The sequence below is a fragment of the Eschrichtius robustus genome, chromosome 20 (genome assembly GCF_028021215.1).
Source record: "Eschrichtius robustus isolate mEscRob2 chromosome 20, mEscRob2.pri, whole genome shotgun sequence".
In the NCBI taxonomy this organism is placed as follows: domain Eukaryota; kingdom Metazoa; phylum Chordata; class Mammalia; order Artiodactyla; family Eschrichtiidae; genus Eschrichtius; species Eschrichtius robustus.
The window spans coordinates 26,768,685-26,796,669 of record NC_090843.1 but is presented as its reverse complement, the minus strand read 5'-3'; the positions used below and the strand labels follow the sequence as shown (position 1 = coordinate 26,796,669).

General features: G+C 38.4%; 1 protein-coding gene across 1 annotated transcript; it reads left to right on the top strand.

Moving 5' to 3' along the window:
- Window positions 1-53: 53 nt before the first annotated feature.
- LOC137755552 (leucine-rich repeat-containing protein 37B-like) lies at window positions 54-27,985 on the top strand. The gene is made up of 7 exons (XM_068531760.1): window positions 54-637; window positions 3,027-3,098; window positions 9,773-9,844; window positions 13,109-13,180; window positions 13,812-13,892; window positions 27,290-27,361; window positions 27,907-27,985. Exons 1-7 carry the CDS (start codon window positions 54-56, stop codon window positions 27,983-27,985), a joined length of 1,032 nt encoding a protein of 343 aa, XP_068387861.1.

Genomic DNA, 27,985 nt, shown 5'->3' with positions numbered 1-27,985 from the left:
AAGTCACAATTCAACCTATGGATGTGGAACTTACCATTACTGCAGGATCCAATATGGAGACTGCACCTTCTGCAATCATGCAGGAGACCCCAACTCAGCCTCCAGAGGCACCTCAGCAGGTTGTAGTTCAATCTCCATTCCAGCAGGAGGTGACAGTTCAAACCCCAAGTAAGGATCAAGGTCAGCATTCAACATTATCCAGCGTCATAGTTCATCATGTGGACCTAGAGCAAACCACAACTCCAGAGCCCACTATGGAGGCTGGACATTCTTCATCCCTACAGCAGACTACAGCCCCTCCTCCAAAACACCCTGAGGTGACACTTGCACAACCAAACCTGACTCAACTCACAGTTCCACCTGGGGACCTGGGAGTTAACATATCTCAGCAACCAAGGCCATCCGAGACAGTTCTTTTTCCTTCGACTCAGTATTCAGTATCCACAGGTCTTCCTGGTGTAAAATATACCCCAGAAAAGAAGCAGCCAGAACAGAATGCCACCACAAACATCAGCATATGTGAGCTCTGTACCTGCAAAAATGAGACGCTGTCGTGTGTTGGTCTCAGCCCCAAGCGGAAGCTCCACAGAGTGCCTGAGCCAGAGCCTAACGCCTACAAGGGCACCTTCACCATCATGTAAGAATCGCCTTTCCTCATTTGTTCTCTGCATCCTGCCTGACATGGCAGCCTTTCTTCAGGTCTTCCTGGGTCCTCCTTATCTCCCCAACCCTCATTGACTGACTTTCTGTTTCTACCTTTTGTTTGTCAATGATTCCTTATCTTCATTCTCCTTCTTACTATTTTTCCCTCTCCTCCAGTCTTCTACTTTTAATTGCCCTTATGTTTTCCTTCTCCATTTTTTACCCCATTATTTAATTCCTTAACATCTACTCTTCTCCCACCTTTACTCCATCGTCTTTATAGCAACATGTCCCTCTCCCCGTCTCATTGGTGGTAATACAACAAAGTGGTTAAGAGTAGAGATTCCGCAGCCAGACTACCTGGGTTTGAACCCAGCTCTGTCATTTATTGGCTTTATGACTCAATTTCCTCATCTGTGATATGGGGATTATGGTAGTCATCATCTCATAGGATGACTCCTATGACTCGTAAATCTCCCCATGACTCGAATCTCATTGGGAGATTTAGATGAGTTAATATAGGTAAAGGTCTTCTATCAGTGCCTAGCATATATTTTAGTGTTAGCTATTATTATTATTCAATCCCTCAGTTATATCTAGAACTCATATTTGTCCCCTGGCTTTCTATATGTAGCACCCGTTTTGTGCCCAACCCAGGGCTAAGTACCGTGGGAGCCACAGAAGTGTATGGCATTGTCTCCAGAACATGACAATGACAAGTGGGAAGAAAGGGGATATGCCTTAAAAGGGAGGTAATATATAATTAAGTGTTAAGAGAAATACAGATAGGTGCTGTGATTCACCAGAACCTGTAATCACAGGGGTGTGGAGGTCACGGAAGGCTGCATGGATAAGCTAAATCTTTAGCTGGGACTTAAAGATTGGCTGTGATTTGTCAGCAAAATAATAGGCAGTACAGTCTAGGCAAAGGTGTGACTGCAGGGATGATCAGAATTTAATAGATTAGTCTGGCTGTAAAGAATTGGGTTAGGCAACAATGAAAGATCGGATTATGATAAACCTTGGCTATCGGCAATGGGGGTTTGAAAGTTACGCTGTAAGATATGGGGAGCCACTGCAAGTTTTCAAGCAAGAGAGACAAATGATTAAAACAAGAGTCTTATTTTAGATTTCATATGTAGAGCGATCTAGAGACGAAAGCTTGATTCAGGGAGGCCAAATAGAATGCTTTAGCAAAATCTAGGAGTACAGTGAGAAGGGGCCAAATTAGAGTGGTTGTGATGGAAGTAGAAAGAAAATCCCGAGAGTACTACAGAGGAGAAACTGACAAGATGTAGTAATTGACTAGAGTTGGGGGATTGTAGTACAGGAAAGAGACAAATCACATGTGTTGATGGGCAGAATGATGGTGGTATAACAGGTGGAAATCCAGCAGTTGAGAAGCAGAGTCAGTTTTGAGGGAGATGAGTTCAGTCTTAGGCATCTTTTATTGGTGAGCATAAAGCAACCAGAAGGCTCTGTTTGAGTGAAAATGTCCCTCAGGCAGATGGGCAGACAGGTATCCGTTATGACGTATTTCTGACTCGCGTGAAAAATGTGCATATAAACTGAACAGTTACATTGTTGCTGAGGGAAGAGGACAAAGCTAAAGCTAAAGATTCAAAGTCATCCACTGAGTTAGTGGTTCAAACTGAACCTCAGGCATTTAACAGCTTCTCTTAAACATGTCTAATTCATGGATACATTCTCACTGTGTAAAAATAGAAATGTCACAGAAGTATATAGGATAAAATGTGAAAATTCCACCCCACCTTCCCTACTACCAATAAGGTAACTCCTGTTACTGTTTTAATGTGTGTCCTTCCTTCCGAGCTCTTTCCTTTGCAATTTTTTCCCCTAATGAGGTAATAACTTTACTCCTTGCTCAGTAACTTGTACTTTTCCCTATGCAATATGCTTAAGAGATGTTTTCGTATTAGTCCCTCTAATTTCTAATTGCCGTATCCTTCTAACACCTGGACAGATTCTGAGGGCACTGAGCCAAAGCTTTGGTGTAGCCTAGCATAGGATTTCTTTATATTCATTTGCTGATATTGATAAATGTTTGCCATTTTTCTCATTGATTTGTAGGAGTCATTTTAGACACATAAGTGATTTTGGGAAAAAAGTAATTGGCATTATGTATCCAAGAAATTGGACAGATAGGAAGTTCAGGTTCTGAAGAGATGCCTCATTGCTTGTGCCAGTGGCCTCACAGTATGCTTTTATTAATTGTGCACACTGGGAAGCTGATAAGCTGTGGGAATTAGAAAGCTGGTCTTTTCTGCGTTTGAATATTCCCCACACGGTGGCCATGATTCTTTTCCTTAGTCTCTACATTCTTTTCCTACCTATTCAAGGATATGAACTGTGTTTCTTCACAGAAATTTCCAAGGAAACTCTATTTCTTACATTGATGAAAGTATATGGAAGGCATACCGCTGGGCTGAGAAGCTGTGAGTATACTCTCCCCAAATATGAATACAAAAAGTTAACTGCATTGTAAGATCCCTCGTGGTCCAGAATTTTGAGGTCAATACCTGTGAGAAAAGGTATTTCCCCTTCCATATCCCAAAGCAGCCTAATGATTGAAATTCTGTGTTTATTTTAAAAATTAAATTTGGCAGGACCTCTTTAAGATCAGTAAGAGCCAATTTAAACTTATTTTCCATTATACAAGTAATACATGGTTATATTCTCAATAGATAATAATGAAATAACAGGTATAGTGAAAACCCTCCTTGTGTCCTAATCCCCCACCCACTACTTTGAGTTTAGTATTAATCCTTCCAGACTCTTTTCCATACGTTTGAGTACATACATATTTACAGATAGCAAAATAGGTTTGTGTGTTTTTCTTATGTTTTTTTTACATAAGTAACATCCTGCAACTTGATTCCTTCATTTCATGATATGTCTTAGATTTCTTTCCTTCCCAGTACCTAGAGGGTTACCCCATTCATTTAAGCTCCTGCATAATATTCCATAGTATGAATGTATCACAGTTTAATAATGCCCCTATTGAAGGATGTTTAGATTATGTCCAGTTTTCTTGTTACTTGCATTGCTGCAATGAATATCCTTGTACATGCATTTTTGTGAGCCTGGTCATTTATTTCTATAGAATAATTATCTAGAAATGGGATTGTTGGGGTGAAGACTATTTAGATATAAAATTTTAATTGCCCTCAAAGAAGTTGTGCCAGCTTATACTCCAGTCATCCTGCTGTGATGACATTCATTTCCCCACACCCTTCCACCACTGGATATTCTCCCTTTTTTTTTTTTTTTTTTTGCTAATCTGCCGGGTGAATAAAAGGGGTCCCATCTGAATTTGAATTTTTCTTATTACTTGTAAACTTAAATATCTTTATATGTTTACTGAACATTTGTATTTCATCTCTGAATTGTCTGTCCTTTGCCCATTTTTCTGTTACTATTTTTTTTATTGATTTGTAGAAAAAGTCAGTTTAGATACATAAGTGATTTTGGAAAAAAACATTCAAAGTAATTTTTCATGACAGTCTGTGGTAATATCCTTAGTTCAACTTGAATAGACAAGTCATAAATGACTTCTGAATTAATAATAAAAGACATAAGTGTCAATCTAAAAACAGGTGTTATGACCACCCTTAAAGAGATGCCCCCTTAGTCTGATATCCTATTGGTAAGGGAAAAAATACTAGAACCAGGCAATTTGTTTTAATTTACAGATTTCCTAAATAGTATATGTAGTTTATATTTCCCATGATAGTATCTAACTTGGAGATTTTATTTCCCAAACTTGTAAGAAAAATGAAAGTCATTTGGCACAAGAAATAGATAACTTAATTTCCTCTGGGAGTGGAGGGGGGTGGTAGACTGAGGGACAGAGGTAAGAGAAAAAGTTTGAATTGTGTGCTACATATTTTTGGAATTTTGAGATGTGAATATATATGACATATTTTTAAAAAATAAATTGAAATTAAAAAATTAATTTTTAAAAAGCATGTGTTTGGGAGGCGATACACTATAACATGAGTCTGGTAAGGTGTGAAGATTCCTAAGTCAGCTTGAGGTTTATACCTTATAAGCAGAGGTTCCTAACTTGAGGTCAGTGGTTCCCCAAAGCAGAATTTCTTAACCTCCTGCTCCCCCGTGTATACCTCTTTGGCAAGCTGCAGAAGCTTATGTTCTTGGAATAATGTTTTAAAATGTATAATAAGTCAAAATATATAGAAAAACAAAGGAAACCAACTATATTGAAATAGTTTTCGGAATATTTTTAAAATTAATGAAATAGTAATAAATATGCTTCTCTTAACACATTAAATAACAAGATCTAGTTGTAGGTCTAATAAATATTATAACTCCGGGGTAGTGATGAGAAAAAAAAGATATTTCGAGGTATCTGCAGCATATACGTGATATGAAATGACCTGTGATTTCTATTGGGGACCAAATTAACTATACTGCTGATCTACTGTGGTTTGTTGCCTACATTCATAATGGAAGGAAGTGCTGATTTTAGTTAGAGATTTGTGAAAACTGAGATGTAATTTTATTTCCCATCCAAGTTTGGCACTCTGGATTCAGTCCTCTCTATTCACAGACCTCTGCCCTAAAAGGGTGATCCACAAGTCGAAATTGCATGCACACTTTTGCGTGTGTTCAAGAAAGTGCAGTTTTTTAGGGAAAAGAACCATTGCTTTTCTGAAATTCTCAAAGGATTCTTGTCTCAAAAGATTGAGTCACAAATGTAGGGGAGAAGAAAGACATTTCTTTTCCTGTACTTATCCTCATGAGTGACGATAAATGGATAATTTGTTTTAAGTAAAAGTATCTGATAGTTGATAACTTGTCACTTTCCGAATTCATTCAATAAATACTTTTTGAGTATCTACTATATGCCAGGAACTGTTTTACATGCTAGGGTTTCAGGCCCAAGAATGAAACAACCCAAGTATCCCAGTTCTCAGGGGGTTTACAAATATATAAAAATAAGTATATAAGTATAATAAAGAGATAGATATAATTTCAAGCATTGCTAAGTACTTTGGAGAGAAAGAAAGCAGGGGAAGGAGAGTAAATCAGTTCCAGAAAGGCCTCTTGTTTGTATTATATATATAGTTAAATCAATCAAACAAACAAACCCTGAGCCCTCTCAATTTCCTAGAAGTTACGGAGGTGGAGAGAAGGATAATTGTCAATAATACAGAATCAAGAATGAATGTGAAATTCAGAAGATTGCCTTAGACCAGAACCCTGGTCAGAAGTTACACATGGATCTTTCTTAAATGTTACTTCATGCCTGGTTTTGATATTTTCGTGGTGTGAGAAAGTTTTAGATCTAGCTTTAACTCTGATTCCCCATAGTTTTAAAATTTTTTCTTCAGTCAAAATGAATATTTGGAGTTCTACAGATTAATGTATTTTATTTCAGTTATTCAGTTATTGCTTATTTGAAGCTCCTTTTTGGGTAATTTTTTGGTGACTGACTCATTCTCAGTCTAAACTTTACTTCTAGGCTGAATATACCGTTATTATTTTTTAAATTTCTACTATCCTGTCATCCAAACAACTTCACAGAAAGAAACCCCATTAATTTGAAATACATACTGTTTGGTTACCCCCTGTCCTACCATGATATTCAAACTCTAACCAGTCTGATATGGGCATCAGCCAATCAGAGAAGACAGTGCCATAAAGAGTTGAGGATCAGCTCCATCTCTTTGCTGTACTTACTGAATCCTTGTCAACGTTCAAAGTTATAATTAGTATATATGAGTTCCACTTTTGTGTAGCTTTTTTTCATATACCATCATTTCCTGTGACGTTTGTATTTCATTTATGGTATATACATACAGTTTTGTCATGCGATATGGGGAGGTAGAGTTTTTTCCTACCTTTGAAGGTATGAAAAGGGTTACCATAAATGTCGTTGGACACATTGATTTGGCTTTTTTCTTTTTGGATCATTTCCATGGAAATATGAAACCACTACTTAGAGGTGAGAAAACAATCAATCTTAGCACCATCTGTTGACCATTCCCCCTAACATGTATTCTGACAATCACTGCGATTCCTTCTAACATGGCGAATTTCAAATTGAGGTCAGGGTCTTTGAAGCATGCTCAGGGCTCCAATAGTTCTTTGTGGGAATTGAAGTCTTTTGTGTTTTTGTTTTAGTGATCTTTTAAAAATGTATGTGACTATATTCTGTATAATATGAACCACCTTAATAACTGAGTTACAGAGTTTCCAGGTAGTAATATTTTAATTCTCATAAGCTATGAGTAAAGAATTAATTTATGAGCTGGAATTAAGCTATGAGATGGAATTAATATAAATATGTGACCAAGAGACACTGTGAGTGAAAAGCAGAAGGTTTTAAATGCAGAACTCAGTGGAAATAGTTTCACAAGGCAACATAGCCTGTGCTCAGATCCCCAAGGCTACTGAAGGATGTACCACTGTTAATATTACCTGCAAGGAAGGGGATTCTTCCAGGCACGAGAAACCTACCTTTGATGTCTTATAGAGTTTCTTCTGTACTGGCTCTCTCTACTACTCCCTCACTCCACTCTTGGGATACTGGCTATGTGCCTTCCTGCTTATCAGCTATAGGAAACAGGTGCAAAACACCACCCCCTCCTCCCCGCAGCATGTTCCTAGTCTTTATTGTGAGACCAGCGGAAGCAAAGGGCTTAACATTCCTCTGGCAGACCCAGGCGTCAGGCTTGACTGTGAATCGTTCCTGCTCCCTTCATTCTGCATTCTGGAGAGGTCATTGGCTATATCTCTCAGTTTCCTAATGTATTCTTTAACTGTCATTTCTGCTTCTCATATACTGAGATTTTTTATTATTGCTAACACTTTTCATTCGTATATTCTTGAGTTGATTAATGGATGCACTATCTGTTTACATCTGTCTGAGGGTAATAATTGTGCTATCCTAAGGTCCTCTTGTGCTTTGTTAACTCTGATTCATTGGGTATAAGCTCTTATGTTTGTTTTTGTTTTCTGTCCTTAATGGAGTTGGCTTTCTCACATTGTTTGGTCCTTCCTGAATGTAATTCATCTTTGTAGTTGAGATTCTACTGCGTTTGTTTCCCAGCTTTAGGGGAGAAGTGAAATGAGCTGTTGGGGCTTATTACTCCCAATGGGTTCCCCTGAGAATAAGGCAGAGGTGGAAGGTGACTTCTGGTGGCTAGTCAGGGAGTGCATACCTTTCTTCCAGGGTTCTGGGACCTTGCCCCCTTTCTAACACCAATTGCTCCTGCCTAGAGGAAGACACCTTTTGCTGCCTGGATCAAGGAGGAAAGATGTGGGGTTGATGTGTGCTGTAGGCTGCTCCTACTGCACTATTCCAACTGATCACCCTGTAGGTAGCTCCAGGACGTTTCTGGTAGGGGAGCATTTGTGGAACTGCTCCCACACATTGAGCTAAGGTTGTGATTCTTAAGTTATATCTTTTCTATCATTCTTAGGGATTTTGGTGGAAGCTGAAGGGGTGGAGACTTGACATGTTTCAATCGGCCAACTTGAAATAGCACAACTTCTTAGGAAACAATTTTGTATCCCTATTACATCCTAGACAAACTCAGGCAAATATGTATCAGGATACAAATACAAGAATGTTCAAAGCAGTATTGTTTTTAATAAATAAAAACTAGAAAAATCTCTGTATACATCAACAGTTGAATGAATAAAGTGTGGTATAATCATACTTAGAAGTCATACACTTCATCAGAAACATAATGCAAGCCACACAAGTAATCTTAAATTTTCTGGTAGCCACTTAAAAACAAAAGTAAAATGAAACAGATGAAATAAATGTTAATATCTTTTACTTAACCCTTATATACAAAATATTATCATTTTAACATGTAATCATTATATACATTATTAATAAGATATTCTACATTTTTTTCATACTAAGTATTTAAAAATATCCAAAGTATTATCATACCTACATGTAATCAATATAAAAATTAATGAGAGAATCTACATTTTCTTCCCATACTAACTCTTTGAAATCACAATTTGGTTGCTAAATTTTATTACAAATACTTGATCGGTATTGAGATTTCATAAAATTTACAGTCAAAAATGTAGTATCACATATGCAAATTGTTGCTAACATAAACATTTTCCAATAATTACATTGAGTATCAGTTTTTTAAATTTTAATTTTAAAATAATTGAAATTAATTAAATTAAAAATTCAACTCAGTCACATTAGCCACTTTCAAATACGCAGAAGCCTCATTTAGTTGGACGTGCAACACTACATACTACAGGCAAAAATAAAATAATTTTACAAAATAATGTTGAATGAAAGAAGCAATATGGAAAATAATACATATAATATGATTCCACTTATATAAAGTTCAAGAAGAAGCAAGACTAAACTGGGTTGTTTATGGCTGATAGAGAAAAGGCAAAACTACATTTAAAAAGCAAGGAAATTATTATTAAAGTCAGGATAGTGGTTCCCTCTAGGAAGTCAGAGAGAGGGTTGTGATTGGAAAAGGGCACACGTGGTCTTCTGGGATGCTGGCAGGATTCTTTCCTGACATGAATGGTATTACGTGGGGGTCTGTTTTGTAATTATAAAACAGTTGAACAGTTGTTCAATTGAATTATTGAGCAGTTACGTATATTTTATGCACATTTTAGTTTTCAGAAAATTTTTAATGGGGGAAAAAATCAGATGGCTTCATTTGCCCTGGTACAGTTCTGTGTGGGACTTCCCAATAAGGTTTGGGGAAAGAGAGGAGGGAAGGGCAGCTCTGCAACGTTGGTGCCACCCAGAGCTGGGTTCTAACAGAGACTTCGTGATCTAGAGAATAGGCATTAACTATATGATTTGGTGGGAAGAGTGGGTGGGGCGTGGGTGTGTGTGGGTGTGTGTGTGTGTGTGCACACGCGTGAACATGCGTGATGGAGAGAGATGGACACAAAGGACGTGAAAAGAAGGTTTAAATGAAAACAGAGCAGAAATCACCATCCCTAAATTAAATAAGAATTAGGTTGTTTAGGTGGCACCATTACCCAGCTTTCCTCCACATATAGGAGTTAGTCCTATGTCGTATATAGTTGTAGTTATTTTGCAGTTTGATCCAGAAATAACCTATTCATTTTTCAGAATTCTCAGTGAAAATTATTTGACTGAATTACATAAGGACTCCTTTGAAGGCTTGCTATCCCTCCGATTTTTGTAAGTTAATCATATTTATTTATGAGTTCTTATCTATAAAGTAGATTATCTATAAAGTAATTAAGGGGTTCAAGTTAGATAATGTCTTCAGTTTCTTCTAGCAATAAAATTCTACAATACTTTAAGTCTGTGTAGGGCCCCAGCCCATCACTCGCACTAAATATCTCCTATTCATTTTTAATTTTTTCATTATATAGACAAGGTATAGATAGAAAAATACACTTTAGTTGTAGAGGAAAAGTGGTAATGAGGTCTGAGCAATTATAGACTCCCATATGAACCTTGTTATATAAGTGTTCATATACTCTCCATCTGTATTTATATCTTGTTTATGGCCTATGGATCAAATCTGGCCCACAGTCCGTTTTTATACAGCCCATAAGTTAAAAGTGATTTTTAAAGGGCTGTAAATGAGAAAAAAAAGAAACGAAGAAAAATATGTGACAGAGACTGTATGTGGCCTGCAAAACCTAAAATATTGACTTATCTGGCCTTTACAGAAAAGGCTTGAAAAAGTTGGTTTAGTGAAATGAGAGGCATTAAAGTTAACCTCAAATTGTCCCCTACAGGACAAGAAAATATAGAACACTTACATTAATATGAATGCCATTAACTCATAACTTTGATAATTTAATCTAAATTAAATTAACATTTAAATATTAAATATTTAAGCAGGTGAATTATGTAAACAGTATTGTCAAGGGACTTCCCTGGTGGTCTAGTAGTTAAGACTTTGCCTTCCAATGCAGGGGGTGTGAGTTCGATCCCTGGTCAGGGAGCCAAGATCCCACATGCCTCATGGCCAAAAAACCAAAACATAAAAAAAAAGAAGCAATATTGTAACAAATTCAATAAAGACTTTAAAAATGGTCCACATCCAAAAAAAAATCTTAAAAATAAAATCAGTATTGTCAAGAACACATTAAGTTACCAAAAGAACAAACTGTTGTTAAGGATTTCGATGCAGGAATTGTGATACCAATATTAAGAATGTTTAAGATGATGGTTAAGTGGTATATTTAGAAATGCTTACACTAAATAAGCATATCAGAAATGCCCCTAACAAAAATCTCTCCAGCCTTTTTTTTTCTGTTTTTTGTTTGTTTGTTTGTTTTGTTTTGTTTTTTGGGCCCCGCCACACGACTTGCGGGATCTTAGTTCCCTGACCAGGGATTGAAACCAGGTCTCCAGCAGTGGAAGCGCTGAGTCCTAACCCCTGGACTGCCAGGGAATTCCCTCTCCAGCTTCTTTATCAAAGAGGAAATGCTTGCCTAGTATTTCTTTTTATTTAGGGATAAGGAGATAACTGTGTTTTTTGCTATAAAAGCTCAGGTTTGTCCTTTGTCCATGGCATCTAAAGCTGTGTATGTCATTAATCCTTATTAAGCCAATTAATGATCCTCTTTAGCAAATAGATTCTTCTTGCAAATATAAAAGCCTTAAGGGAAGTGGGTATAAAGAGCCTCACATGACCCTAAAAATAGTTCTTTTAATTATAAAACCTTCCAAGCCTTAAGGGGCAATCACCCTTATATTAGTTTCTTCTCTGCCATGTGGGCTCCAAACCTGACAAACACAGTTTGGAGAAAAACAAATCAGATAACTGCACAGTGGAATAGGCCCTTCATTACTTCTACTATGAAATACTTTATAATCTGATTATTTCATGTTAGCATAATTATTCTCATTCTTTAAAAAAATGCCAATCAATAAAATAGCGAAAACAGAATATGCTAATCAGCACTATGCCTAGTGTTGTGAACACGAAGATGGGTAAGACAGGACTCCTTTTAGCAACTCATGATCTCCCAGTGAAAATAAACATATAAGCTCAAACCATAATGACAAAGTGCTGTGGAGGCACCATGCAGTCATAAAACTACCTTTCTTTTAAAACAGTCATTTCCTCCTTCTATCCACTCCCCAGCTATTTGTTGAGTTTATAAATATTTGAGTTTGCTTTATGCCCACGCGTTGGTTTTAAACATGATAGACGATGCACATAAGCAGGATCTAGTCCATACTTTGAAGGAGTTTACGCTCAGAGGAAATGGGTTGCAAAAATAGCTATATTTAAAGAAAGAAATGAATACGGGCAATGAGAGCTATAAGTTGCTATTGGAGCACAAAAGAGGGAAAAAAGACTTCAAGTTGGATCAGGGAAGATGTTACTAGAGCAATGCTGTTTAAACGGGACCTCGAAGGGCCATTGGGTATCAATGACAGACACCTTGGGAAGAATAAGCTTGCAACAGGAAAGTGGGAGAAAGGCCAAACACAGGAAGAATACTCTGAGTACCTGTAGAGTGCAAGTGGGAAGAGTAGGAGATTAGAGCCAGATCATCTAGGGCTTTGGAGGCCAAGCCAAGGATAACATGTCAAGCTACCATGTTACCACAGCAGTGCTTTAGGACAAGCTTTAGCCTGCAACAGAACCAACCACTTGGAGGGCTTGTGAAAACACAAGCTCCATCCCCATAGTTACTGATTCCAGAGGTCCAGAGTAGGGCTGAGTATTTGTATCTTCAAGAAGTTCACAAGTGATGCTGGTATTTGAGAACCACTTCCAGAGAGTTAATCTGGTGATCACGTGGAGGATGGCTTAGAAAGGGAGAGGGTAGAGATGGAAAAACCAGTCAGAAGAGAGTTATACCCATCCAGGTGAAATGAGAGACTAAGCTGGAATCAATGGAAATAAGATAGTCGGCAATAGTCAAGAGTAGGTATTTTCGAATAAAAGTCAATATGATAGGAAGTGTAATACTGAATTAAAGTTACATATTAATGACAGAAGTAACTTCCTTTCAAGTTGTGTGAAAGGGTATCTTTTATTTCATCTCACAATGAATTGGCCTAGAAAAACAGAACTCTACTGGGAAGTGTGTAAACATAAGAATATTCCTTTTAATATTAGAAATTATAATGATATATAGAGATAAAAACTTTGAGCTCATAATCTAGAATTTGATGAGACCACAGAAGGTGGAATCTAATCAATGCTTCTGCTCTCAGGAAAGACTACCTCCAAAATCTATCAAGATCTATAGTTGTATATTTAATTTATGAAGATCCTGAAGGTGAGACTCTTAAGAGAGGTGAAGTCAGGGCTAGGGGCTCTGGAAGGTTCAAATAATAATTCCTAAGGTTTGGAGTTTAGACCAAAGCTTCTTATTTATTATTATCATTCTAACCTCTACTAGTTATTCCTACTAATTAGATATCTAATAGCTAATTGAGGCAATATTTTCCTTTTCCTTTTCCTAGAGATTTATCCTGCAATAAAATACAGTCTATTGAAAGACGTACGTTTGAACCACTACCTTTTTTGCAGGTAATGTAAGTTACAAGTATAACTTCATTATATATGGAATTTTTGTAAAGCTTAATTTTTTATAAAATTAATTTGTTACTCCTTTGGAAATATGATTAAAATCACTACTAAAATTTTGTAGCAAATCCTTTTTGTCTCTAGCAAAGATTAGTGTGAGAATTATTACACAGATCAGAGTGAATCATTATAGAGCAGTGGCTCTCAACCAGGGTGATTTTGCACGCAGGTGACATTTGGTAGCGTCTGGAGACATTTTTGCTTGTCAGAACTGTATATGCTACTGGCATCTAGTGGACAGAGGCCAGAGATGCTACTCAACATCCAACAGTGTACAGGAGAGCCTCCCACAGCAAAGAATTATCCAGCCCAAAATGTCAATAGTGCTGCCTTTCTAGAGAAATAAAGATCACTTAACACAAGTATTTAATGAGCATTTACTATTTTGTATCTAATGCACCACATATATAATCATTAAAGTATAAATCATAATGTCTTCCACAGTGAGATTTCTTTAGCGTATGGAGGGAGTAGTGTTGTTATGTTTCATCATATATAAATTAGAATTATTGCCAAAGGATAAATGTTCTGAAAGAATATATATTTTTCTTCTCCTTTTGCTTGTGTCTTTTTTTGTAGAAATCTTGGTTGCAATTTACTCACAGAACTGAGCTTTGGAACGTTTCAGACCTGGCATGGAATGCAGTTTTTATACAAGTTGTAAGTGAAATAGAAGATGAATACATGTAAAAAACTGTGTGTAAAAACATCATGCAGTTATTGGTAAGCTGGGTGTAAGCCCAGTATGAATTCTGGAAAGTATGTCTTGAGAGCCTTTTTTTTTTTTTTTCAAATGAGGAAACTAAGGTACAAAGAGGCCAAGAGACTTGTTTAACTCATATATATGAATCGCTCTGCTTTCCATAGTACTGATCTTTGGCACGGGCAATAAAAGGCACCAAGCAAAAACACTCAAATTAGCATTGTCATGGAATCCCACTGATGCCTCTCCAATATGCGAATGGTCCACGAAGTTCCACTTTTGAATTTCACTTTGATTCCTGCTCATGTGCAAAGTTCCTAACTTCTTAAAATGTATGCAACACAGAGCTACAAAGGACTAAGTTTAGCACCGAATTCTTCAGGGAGCAAAAGGTGTGGGTGCTTCCCCAACCATTATTAGCTCTTTTAAATGGCAAAGCAGAAAGAATTCCTGAACACCCACCACAGGGCTCTCCCCAGCCACCCAGAACATTATTTTTCAAAAAGCATATATCTCTGACGTGAATTATCTGTGGCCAATAGGAAGCTTTGAGGTATGGAAAAAGACGTTGTTTGTGTTCAGCTGTAGTGTGAGAAATATAAAGAAAATACATTGCTGTAGCTTAATTCAATATACTTTCTTTGCTGACTACTCTTCAGTAAGAAGTGTGGGTTTTACACCCCTTCAGCTCAAAAATTCTGTGATTTCTCATGACACAAGGAAATGATAGTGGGTACGTTCAATGGCCCGAAGGCGATTTTAGACTCAAGGTAAAGAGCTCTTCTACACCTGGCTTTGGAAAAGGCTCTCTTACCTGTCTTGTGGTTCAGAAATCCAGTTTCACACAGTTCATTTTGGGTTAATGAAGGTGTTGAGGCTGTATCTGGAGCTGGATTAGCAATTCCTGCAGATACATATCTTTAGCGGCCTCCTTCCTTTCCCTTGTTAGTGTGCTGATGCCTACCTTGGGGAGAGAGCACCGAGGGTCAGTTTTTCTTTTGCCAGCACACCGGAGAGCAGGCTCATGAGGTCCCTTCACCAGGAGGTTTTAGTAGCGTCAATACAACGTCTTAAACTCACCACGTTTCCTAAACATCCTATAACACCAAGAGTTCCTTATAAGAATCAGAGTTTCACTAGAGTTATGTAGGCAACACAGGAAAATACATTGTGGAAATCAGTCAATCAATCAATCACAGTTTAAAAATTAATGAATTCATTCAAAAACATTCACTGAGTGCCATGCCCACTGTGTGTCAGCACTGTACTAAGTGCTGGGGATACAAAGATGCATAGGGCAGGGAATTTGTCCCCAAGAAGCTTTCATACTGGAAGGAGAAAGATGGATGTTGATGGGAAAACATATATGAGAGCCATTCTAGCATCTGTTCAGCAGGGTAACAAGGTGAGGAGGTGGGTGATGAAGTAGAAAATGGGTGGTCGGTTAGAAAAGATTTGTAATGCAAGAGGCACCAACTTGTTCCTTTTGAATTTGTGTTCCTCTTAAATGACAGAAAACGGTAGTGAAAGCATCAAAACTATCTGGTGTTGGAAATAAATTAGTACTGTGCTCCTAAAACTCATTCACAGTTACTTTCAAAAGATTGTCACAGTATAGTAAGTCTTTGTTTTGGGCTAATTCTTTCTAATAGACAAAGCTAATTTGCTTCAGGAAACATTTGCCATGGTGAGATACAAACTTTAGTGCATCTCTTTGCAAAGGCAAGCCACCAAGGGAAGATACCACCCTCGAGTTTAAGTCATTTGACTACCTATAATGACATATTACTGGGGTGCTTATAAGTTGCCTGCATTAAATAAGTTTGGCAAAGGGCCCCAGCTGAGGTGGATTTATCATGAATTCAATGACGCTTAGGCTTCAGGGCTCCTTACTTGCATAGGTCCCTTCCGAGGTCTTGAGAGGGGTCCTAGCGATTTTTGTATTCATAACTTTGCATGCTTTTATTAGATAGGATTTCCCAAAGTAGATGAGGTTCAGGTCCCACAAAACCTTGATTCATGGGGGGGGAGAGAGATGATGGTGGAAGAGTAAGACGCGGAGATCACCTTCCTTCCCACAGATACAGTAGAAATACGTCTACACGTGGAACTGCTCCTACAGAACACCCACTGAACGCTGGCAGAAAACGTCAGACCTCCCAAAAGGCAAGAAACTCCCCACGTACTTGGGTAGGGCAAAAGAAAAAAGAAATAACAGAGACAAAAGAATAGGGACGGGTCCTGCACCAGTGGGAGGGAGCCGTGAAGGAGGAAAGGTTTCCACGCACTAGGAAGCCCCTTCGTGGGCAGAGACTGCGGGTGGCAGAGGGGGGAAGCTTCGGAGCCACAGAGGAGAGCACAGCCACAGGGGTGCGGAGGGCAAAGCGGAGAGATTCCCGCACAGAGGAGCAGTGCCGACCAGCACTCACCAGCCCGAGAGGCTTGTCTGCTCCCCCGCCGGGGCGGGCGGGGCTGGGAGCTGAGGCTCGGGCCTCAGTTGGATCTCAGGGAGAGGACTGGGGTTGGCGGCGTGAACACAGCCTGAAGGGGTTAGTGCACCACAGCTAGCCGGGAGGGAGTCCGGAAAAAAGTCGGCAGCTGCCGAAGAGGCAAGAGACTTTTTCTTCCCTCTTTGTTTCCTGGTGCGAGAGGAGAGGGGATTCAGAGCGCCACCTAAACGAGCTCCAGAGACGGGCATGAGCTGCGGCTATCAGCGCGGATCCCACAGCAACAGGGGCGCAGAGGAAAAAACAGAGAGATTCCCGCACAGAGTCTAGGCGCCGAGCAGCGCTCACCAGCCTGAGAGGCTTGTCTGTGCACCCGCCGGGGAGGGCGGGGCTGGGAGCTGAGGCTCGGGCTTCCGTCGGATCGCAGGGGGAGGACTGGGGTTGGCGGCGTGAACACAGCCTGAAGGGGTTAGCGCACCACAGCTGGCTGGGAGGGAGACCGGGAAAAAGTCTGCAGCTGCCGAAGAGGCAAGAGACTTTTTCTTGCCTCTTTGTTTCGCTGTGCGCAAGGAGAGGGGATTCAGAGCGCTGCCTAAATGAACTCCAGAGACAGGCGCGAGCCGCGGCTATCAGCGCGGACCCCAGAGACGGGCTTGAGACGCTAAGGCTGCTGCTGCCGCCACCAGAAAGCCTGTGTGCGAGCACAGGTCACTCTCCACACCGCCCCTCCTGGGAGCCGGTGCAGCCCGCCACTGCCAGGGTCCCGTGATCCGGGGACAACTTTCCCGGGAGAATGCATGGCGCGCCTCAGGCTGGTGCAACGTCACGCAGGCCTCTGCCGCTGCAGGCTCGCCCCACCTCCTCTGTACCCCTCCCTCCCCCCGGCCTGAGCGAGCCAGAGCCCCCGAAGCAGCTGCTCCTTTAACCCCGTTCTGTCTGGGCGGAGAACAGACGCCCTCAGGCGACCTACACGCAGAGGCGGGTCCAAATCCAAAGCTGAACACTGGGAGCTGTGCGAACAAAGAAGAGAAAGGGGAATCTCTCCCAGCAGCCTCAGAAGCAGCGGATTAAAACTCCACAAACAACTTGATGTGCCTGCATCTGTTGAATACCTGAATAGACAACGAATCATCCCAAATTCAGGAGGTGGACTTTGGGAGCAGGATATATTAATTTTTCCCCTTTTCCTTTTTTTGTGAGTGTATATGTATGTGCTTCTGGGTGAGATTTTGTCTGTATAGCTTTGCTTTATAATAGCTTGATTTTACTTCACTATATTATATCCTCTTTCTTTCTATTTTTTCTCCCTTTTACTCTGAGCCGTGTGGATGAAAGGCTCTTGGTGCTCCAGCCAGGCATCAGGGCCGTGCCTCTGAGGTGGGAGAGCCAACTTCAGGACACTGGTCCACAAGAGACCTCCCAGCTCCACGTAATACCAAACGGCAAAAATCTCTCAGAGATCTCCATCTCAACATCAAGACCCAGCTTCACTCAACGACCAGCAAGCTACAGTGCTGGACACCCTATGCCAAACAACTAGCAAGACAGGAACACAGCCCCATCCCTTAGCAGAGAGGCTGCCTAAAATCATAATAAGGCCACAGACACCCCAAAATACACCACCAGACATGGACGTGTCCACCAGAAAGACAAGATCCAGCCTCATCCACCAGAACTCAGGCACTAGTTCCCTCCACCAGGAAGCCTACACAACCCACTGAACCAACCTTAGTCACTGGGGACAGATACCAAAAACAACGGGAACTACGAACCTGCAGCCTATGAAAAGGAGACCCCAAACAAAGTAAGATAAGCAAAATGAGACGACAGAAAAACACACAGCAGATGAAGGAGCAGGGTCAAAACACACCAGACCTAACAAATGAAGAGGAAATAGGTAGTCTACCTGAAAAAGAATTCAGAATAATGGTAGTAAGGATGATCCAAAATCTTCGAAATAGAATAGACAAAATGCAAGAAACATTTAACAAGGACGTAGAAGAACTAAAGAGGAAGGAAGCAACGATGAAAAACACAATAAATGAACTTAAAAATACTCTAGATGGGATCAATAGCAGAATAACTGAGGCAGAAGAACGGATAAGTGACCTGGAAGATAAAATGGTGGAAATAACTACTGCAGAGCAGGATAAAGAAAAAAGAATGAAAAGAACTGAGGACAGTCTCAGACACCTCTGGGACAACATTAAATGCACCAACATTCGAATTATAGGGGTCCCAGAAGAAGAAGAGAAAAAGAAAGGGACTGAGAAAATATTTGAAGAGATTATAGTTGAAAACTTCCCTAATATGGGAAAGGAAATAGTTAATCAAGTCCTGGAAGCACAGAGAGTCCCATACAGGATAAATCCAAGGGGAAACACGCCAAGACACATATTAATCAAACTGTCAAAAATTAAATATAAAGAAAACATATTAAAAGCAGCAAGGGAAAAACAACAAAAAACACACAAGGGAATCCCCATAAGGTTAACATCTGATCTTTCAGCAGAAACTCTGCAAGCCAGAAGGGAATGGCAGGATATACTTAAAGTGATGAAGGAGAAAAACCTACAACCAAGATTACTCTACCCAGCAAGGATCTCATTCAGATTTGATGGAGAAATTAAAACCTTTACAGACAAGCAAAAGCTGAGAGAGTTCAGCACCACCAAACCAGCTTTACAACAAATGCTAAAGGAACTTCTCTAGGCAAGAAGCACAAGAGAAGGAAAACACCTACAATAACAAACCCAAAACATTTAAGAAAATGGGAATAGGAACATACATATCGATAATTACCCTGAATGTAAATGGATTAAATGCTCCCACCAAAAGACACAGACTGGATGAATGGATAGAAAAACAAGACCCATATATATGCTGTGTACAAGAGACCCACTTCAGACCTAGAGACACATACAGACTGAAAGTGAAGGGATGGAAAAAGATATTCCATGAAAATGGAAATCAAAAGAAAGCTGGAGTAGCAATTCTCATATCAGACAAAATAGACTTTAAAATAAAGACTATTACAAGAGACAAAGAAGGACACTATATAATGATCAAGGGATCGATCCGAGAGGAAGGTATAACAATTGTAAATATTTATGCACCCAACATAGGAGCACCTCAATACATAAGGCAAATACTAACAGCCATAAAAGGGGAAATCGACAGCAACACAATCATAGTAGGGGACTTTAACACCCCACTTTCACCAATGGACAGATCATCCAAAATGAAAATAAACAAGGAAACACAAGCTTTAAATGATACATTAAACAAGATGGACTTAATTGATATTTATAGGACATTCCACCCAAAAACAACAGAATACACATTTTTCTCAAGTGCTCATGGAACATTCTCCAGGATAGATCATATCTTGGGTCAGAAATCAAGCCCTGGTAAATTTAAGAAAATTGAAATCGTATCAAGTATCTTTTCTGACCACAACGCTATGAGACTAGATATCAATTACAGGAAAAGATCTGTAAAAAATACAAACACATGGAGGCTACACAATACACTACTTAATAACGAAGTGATCACTGTAGAAATCAAAGGGGAAATGAAAAAATACCTAGAAACAAATGACAATGGAGACACGACGACCCAAAGCCTATGGGACGCAGCAAAAGCAGTGCTAAGAGGGAAGTTTATAGCAATACAAGCCTACGTCAAGAAACAGGAAACATCTCGAATAAACAACCTAACCTTGCACCTGAAGCAATTAGAGAAAGAAGAACAAAAAAACCCCAAAGCTAGCAGAAGCAAAGAAATCATAAAGATCAGATCAGAAATAAATGAAAAAGAAATGAAGGAAACAATAGCAAAAATCAATGAAACTAAAAGCTGGTTCTTTGAGAAGATAAACAAAATTGATAAGCCATTAACCAGACTCATCAAGAGAAAAAGGGAGAAGACTCAAATCAATAGAATTAGAAATGAAAAAGGAGAGGTAACCTCTGACACTGCAGAAATACAAAAGATCATGAGAGATTACTACAAGCAACTCTATGCCAATAAAATGGACAACCTGGAAGAAATGGACAAATTCTTAGAAATGCACAACCTGCCGAGACTGAACTAGGAAGAAATAGAAAATATGAACAGACCAATCACAAGCACTGAAATTGAAAGTGTGATTAAAAACCTTCCAACAAACAAAAGCCCAGGACCAGATGGCTTCACAGGTGAATTCTATCAAACATTTAGAGAAGAGCTAACACCTGTCCTTCTCAAACTGTTCCAAAATATTGCAGAGGGAGGAACACTCCCAAACTCGTTCTACGAGGCCACCATCACCCTGATACCAAAACCAGACAAAGATGTCACAAAGAAAGAAAACTACAGGCCAATATCACTGATGAACATAGATGCAAAAATCCTCAACAAAATACTAGCAAACAGAATCCAACAGCACATTAAAAGGATCATACACCATGATCAAGTGGGGTTTATCCCAGGAATGCAAGGATTCTTCAATATACGCAAATCAATCAACGTGATACACCATATTAACAAATTGAAGGAGAAAAACCATATGATCATCTCAATAGATGCAGAGAAAGCTTTTGACAAAATTCAACACCCATTTATGATAAAAGCCCTGCAGAAAGTAGGCATAGAGGGAACTTTCCTCAACATAATAAAGGCCATATATGACAAACCCACAGCCAACATTGTCCTCAATGGTGAAAAACTGAAACCATTTCCACTAAGATCAGGAACAAGACAAGGTTGCCCACACTCACCACTATTATTCAACATAGTTTTGGAAGTGTTAGCCACAGCAATCAGAGAAGAAAAAGAAATAAAAGGATTCCAAATCGGAAAAGAAGAAGTAAAGCTGTCACTGTTTGCAGATGACATGATACTATACATAGAGAATCCTAAAGATGCTACCAGAAAACTCCTAGAGCTAATCAATGAATTTGGTAAAGTAGCAGGATACAAAATTAATGCACAGAAATCTCTTGCATTTCTATACACTAATGACGAAAAATCTGAAAGTGAAATTAAGAAAACACTCCCGTTTACCATTGCAACAAAAAGAATAAAATATCTAGGAATAAACCTACCTAAGGAAACAAAAGGCCTGTATGCAGAAAATTATAAGACACTGATGAAAGAAATCAAAGATGATACAAATAGATGGAGAGATATACCATGTTCTTGGATTGGAAGAATCAACATTGTGAAAATGACTCTACTACCCAAAGCAATCTACAGATTCAATGCAATCCCTATCAAACAACCACTGGCATTTTTCACAGAACTAGAACAAAAAATTTCACAATTTGTATGGAAACACAAAAGACCCCGAATAGCCAAAGCAATCTTGAGAACGAAAAATAGAGCTGGAGGAATCAGGCTCCCTGACTTCAGACTATATTACAAAGCTACAGTAATCAAGACAGTTTGGTACTGGCACAAAAACAGAAATATAGATCAATGGAACAGGATAGAAAGCCCAGAGATAAACCCACGCACATATGGTCACCTTATCTTTGATAAAGGAGGCAAGCATATACAGTGGAGAAAAGACAGCCTCTTCAATAAGTGGTGCTGGGAAAATTGGACAGATACATGTAAAAGTATGAAATTAGAACACTCCCTGACACCATGCACAAAAATAAACTCAAAATGGATTAAAGACCTAAGTGTAAGGCCAGACACTATCAAACTCTTAGAGGAAAACATAGACAGAACACTCTATGACATACATCACAGCAAGATTCTTTTTGACCCAGCTCCTAGAGAAACGGAAATAAGAACACAAATAAACAAATGGGACCTAGTGAAACTTAAAAGCTTTTGCACAGCAAAGGAAACCATAAACAAGACCAAAAGACAACCCTCAGAATGGGAGAAAATATTTGCAAATGAAGCAACTGTCAAAGGATTAATCTCCAAGATTTACAAGCAGCTCATGCAGCTCAATAACAAAAAAATGAACAACCCAATCGAAAAATGGGCAGAAGACCTAAATAGACATTTCTCCAGAGAAGATATACAGGTTGCCAACAGACACATGAAAGAATGCTCAACATCATTAATCATTAGAGAAATGCAAATCAAAACTACAATGAGATATCATCTCACACCGGTCAGAATGGCCATCATCAAAAAGTCTAGAAACAATAAATGCTGGAGAGGGTGTGGAGGAAAGGGAACACTCTTGCACTGTTGGTGGGAATGTAAATTGATACAGCCACTATGGAGAATAGTATGGAGGTTCCTTTAAAAACTACAAATAGAACTACCATACGACCCAGCAATCCCACTACTGGGCATATACCCTGAGGAAACCATAGTTCAAAAAGAGTCATGTACCAAAATGTTCATTGCAGCTCTATTTACAATAGCCAGGACATGGAAGCAACCTAAGTGTCCATCATTGGATGAATGGATAAAGAAGATGTGGCACATATATACAATGGAATATTACTCAGCCATAAAAAGAAATGAAATGGAGGTATTTGCAATGAGGTGGATGGAGTTAGAGTCTGTCATACAGAGTGAAGTAAGTCAGAAAGAGAAAAACAAATACAGTATGCTAACACATATATATGGAATCTAAGGGGGGAAAAAAAGGCCCTGAAGAACCTAGTGGCAAGACGGGAATAAAGACACAGACCTACTAGAGAATGGACTTGAGGATATGGGGAGGGGGAAGGGTGAGATGTGACAGGGTGAGAAAGTGTCATGGACATATATACACTACCAAATGTAAAATAGATAGCTAGTGGGAAGCAGCCGCATAGCAGAGGGAGATCAGCTCGGTGCTTTGTGACCACCTAAAGGGGTGGGATGGGGAGGGTGGGAGGGAGGGAGATGCAAGAGAGAAGAGATATTGGAACATATGTATATGTATAACTGATTCACTTTGTTATAAAGCAGAAACTAACACACCATTGTAAAGCAATTATACTTCAATAAAGATGTTTAAAAAAAAAAAAAAAACCTTGATTCATCACCGGGTTTCAGGTAATTATAAGTCAGTAGATTTCTTTAATGAAGCCTCTTTGTCATTGACAAACATCAGGTGAAGTAGTTAGCAGTGTGGTAGTCTATTTTAAATCCGAAATCTACCTCAAAGTTGAGCCAAGAGCTTATTAATTAATAAAGTACCACTTTCTGAATGGTAGTAGTAATCATATCTCTTTCAGATAAAATCAGGCATGAAATATATTATGGAAAACCAGCAGTGGTTGATAATCCTAAATGTTAAGTCTACTTTTTTTTTCTGACTTTAAAGTGTTTCTCCTTCATTCACCTATGCAGGTCCAGACTGATGGCTTATTTTTAACAATTCTTTTAGTCACTTCATTGGTTCTAACAATACAAGCTCCATGATTTTAGAAACTGAAGGACTCTACAATGTAGAAAGGCTATATAACTTAACCAGACAGAGGACATTCACATGCTGGCTTGTCTGTGGTACATCAATATTGTACCAAGAACATAAGCACTAAGAGAGAATAAGAGGAAAATCAAAGCCTTATCCCTATTGAATTATTTACCCCATTGTTGAGAATATCAATGAGGTAGGTGTGGCCACATTTTGAAGGCAAATTGAGCTGCAGTCACAGAGCCGCTCAAATGCTCCCCCAGTCAACTAGCATTGGTTTCCTTTAGATAGCTATGTACACACAAAAGCTTACACACTTCAGGGTGTTGTCATCACTTTTTGCTGTGTACTAGAATCCTGGCAGTTTCTCAGATTTAGAAAGGCATAAACGCTAAAAACAAAAATAACTTGGATCTGTCCTTTGGGGTGATTTAGGGTGGCTGTTTTATTTGTAATAGTTCAAAATTTTGAGATTGTCACACCTAGCAACTACTACACTTTTCTTCTCCCAACTGCATCTTATTCTTCCCACCTGTAGTATTTTCTCCCATTCTGTATGTTTTTTCACTTTCTTGATAGTGTCCTTTGAAGCACAAACTTTTTCATTTTTATAAAATCCAATTCATCTATTTTACCTTTGGTTGCCTGTGCTTCTGGTATCATATCTAAGAAACTGTTGTCTAATGCAAGGTCATAAAGATTTACTCCTGTGTTTACTTCTAAGAGTTTTATAGCCTTAGCTCTTACATTTGGGTATTTGATCCATTTGGAGTTAATTTTCACATATGGTGTGAAGTGTAGGAGTCCAGCTTCATTATTTTGTGTGTGGACGTACAGTTGTCCCGGCATCATTTGAAAAGTCTGTTCTTTCCACATTGAATTGTTTTGGCACCCTTGTTGAAAATCAATAGACCATAAATATGAGGGTTTATTTCTATACTGTCAATTCTGTTCCATTGATTTACATGTCTGTTCTTATTCCAGTACCACACTGTGATTGCAGTCGCTTTGAACTGAGTTTTGAAACCAGGATGTGTGAGTCCTCCCACTTTGTTCTTTACCAACATTGTTTTGGTTATTCTGTTCCCTTGAATTGCCATATGAATTTTAGAATTAGCTTGGCAATTTCTGGAAAGAAGTCAGCTGGGATTTTGATAGGAATTGCAACGGAACCATAGGTCGATTTGGGAAGTAGTGAAATTTTAATAAGATTATCTTCCAGTCCATGAATCCAGCATATCTTTCTATTTATTTAGATCTTCTTCAATTTCTTTCAACACTTTTGTACTTTTCAGTGTGAATCTTGCACTTACTTGGTTAAATTTTTCCCTAAGTATTTTACTTGTTTTGATGCTGTTACACATGGAATTGTTTTCTTAATTTCATTTTTGGACTACTCATTGCTGGTGTGTAGAAATAATATTGATCTTATATCCTACAACCTTGCTGAACTCATTTATTAATGCTAACAGTTATTTTCCTAGATTCCCAGGAATATGTCTTGTGGTCTTCCAGTTTCCCAGGAATACATTGGAACATTTCAAAGTCTCTGTGGACATCTCATTCCTCAGCTTTTCTTTTTAAGCTTTTTGGTTGGGCTGTTTTTTGCCCCAAACTGTTATCCATTGCCTCATGCAACCGCCATGTTAAAATACTTGCTTGGAAATGTTTTCCAAAAATGTCACCTGAGGAGAGAGGCTTTTCTCACTAGACAGCTCTCAGTCAGGTCAAAGTCAAGTCTTTCAAGTGAGGTCTTCCAGGGGACCACCAGACATGTAAAACAATGACAGTTCTTTGGGAATGAGGCTTTGAAGGACCTCCCAGTCCATGCTGCTCCTCCTGGTACCAGGGATGTGGGCTGTTTTTCAAGGCTACCACTGGCATGGAGAGCAAAGGTCAAGGACAAGTTAAAGCAACACAGATCTCATTGTTCTTAGAGAAATTAATTTGTTTTCCTTGAATAAATTGCTCCCCAATTTGCTGCAAGCCTGTTGGTTAAATTTCCAGAGTTCAGAAAAAGTTGTTTCGGACCATTTTTGCCAGTTTTGTTGTTGTTGTTGTTGTTGTTATTGTTATTGTTGCTTCTATGGAGGGATGAATTTTCAGATGTCCTTCCTCCATCATTTTTACTGATTTTCCTGCAATATTTTTTAAAATCTCTAAAGTCTCAATGACCATAGGCTAATTAAATATTTATCATGGGAGGTGATTAAGGCAAAAATAAATAAAAAGAAAAATAAATAAATAAAAAGAGAAAATATCATTCTCATAGAGGCTTTCCCAGATGGGTAGATGAAGTTTGAAAAGGTATTTCTATATTTAGTGCTCTCAAAATTAAGGTTAAAGTAACAGATGTTTTAAACCCCCCCCCCTTTTTTTTCATTCAAGTTAAACACAGGCTTTAGAGTCAGAACTGAGTTCAAATTCCAGCTCTGCTTCTTACTAGCTTGATGACTTAGGACAAGTTATATAACTTCTCTGTGCCTCAGTTTCCTCATTTGTACAATGGGGTAATATATCTATCACATAATGTTACTGTGAGGATTAAATGTTAAATGCTGATCACAGATGCCTGGCAACCCAAAAGATATTAGTTTTGATAATTATCTTTATAATATTCGCAAAATACATTATTAATTCTTGAGTAGAGTTAACCTGAAGTCAGATATTCTTTTCTTTCTTCCTGTTTCTTTTGGGGTTTTTTTCCCCCTTATTTATTTTAAAGAACTAAGAAAAAAGAAAAAAAGAAAGAAACAACTAAGAAGAAAATCTATTCCAGCATTTTGGAATAAAATTTTGTTCCCCAAACTTAATTTGTTTATTTTATTGATATATAAACAAAATGTTTTTTATTTATTCAGCAAACATTTATTAAATACCTCGTAAATATTAGGCACTATGTCAGGCACAGGAATAATAATGACAATAAAGTGTGGTCCCTGCTCTCAAGTTGCTGGCAATCTGGGAGACTGACAAGTAAACAGGTGATTACATCATACACAGTAACAAAGGCTATGATGCAAGAATACACATGGGACTATGTGATGGGAGTATGGCTTTCACCAGTTCCTCTTGGATTTATCTCTTCTTCTTTGGCTCCAGAACCAAGGACTTAGCCCTATTTTTGTCTTTAACTGGGTAGTTTAAATCATGAAATTTAAAAAATTTGTAGAGATGAAAGAAAAACACCTGGAATTATGGAAGACACTAGAAATAGTACTTTTTTACAGAACAAGGGCTTCCTACCAGCATAGTCACTTCTAGGGTTTTTAACCTGAGAAGTTCTTTGGCATACTTTTTCTTTGCTAACCACTTTTTTTTTCTATTTTTTTGTTTGTTTGTTTGTTTCTCTTCTCCACTTTATCATCTAGAGACCTGGGTAGTTCCCAATGAGAGAGTGTTTTACAGATGCTAAGGGTGATTTACAGGTAAAGACAGAAAATGATTTTTTTTTAAACTTTCACGTTCCGTACCAAAAAAAATGAATATAAGCTTTCATGGAAGTAATTGAAAATGCAGGTAATTTAAATTCCAATCCATTTTTCAGAATTCTCAATCGTAATCCTTTGACAACAGTTGAAGATTCTTATCTTTTTAAATCGCCAGCTTTAAAATATTTGTAAGAATTGCAACAGTTTCATGGCTCATGAGATAATTTCTGGTCTTTTTTACTTTTGTCAAAGATTGAGTACTTTGGCTAAAAAGTCATAATTTAGATTTTAACTGGGTTATTGAAAATAAGAGTTATTGGCAAAGAAAAGGATTAAGAAAGAATATATATGGGTAAGACAGCCAGCAGAGAATGAGAACAGTGTTGAAGAACACATATAGATATGGAACATGTAGATGCATGTAGGAATATTATTTATCCCAGAAAGCAAAAAGGAATAAGGGTTACAGTATTTTTTTAAAAAAGAGTGATCAAAAGAGGTAGATGCAATTGAAAATGAGAAGTTAAGATAATAAAAAATGATTGTACCGTTCAGCACCAAGGTCATTAATTTGATGATGCAAATTTGAATTTCTTCAATAAGAGCTCTTTGGCATTATCATGTATGGCAAGTAAGAAGCCAGAATTGAAGTAATCACATGTTAAGAATCTTTTTGAGTTTAGAATTTTTGTCTTTGGGTTTTATATCATGCATGTTTGGGTTTCTCCTTCAGAGACATGGGAACAACACAAGTGTCACTTACAACAATTGAAAGCATCCTCATGATGACCCTTGAATTGGAAAAACTGTAA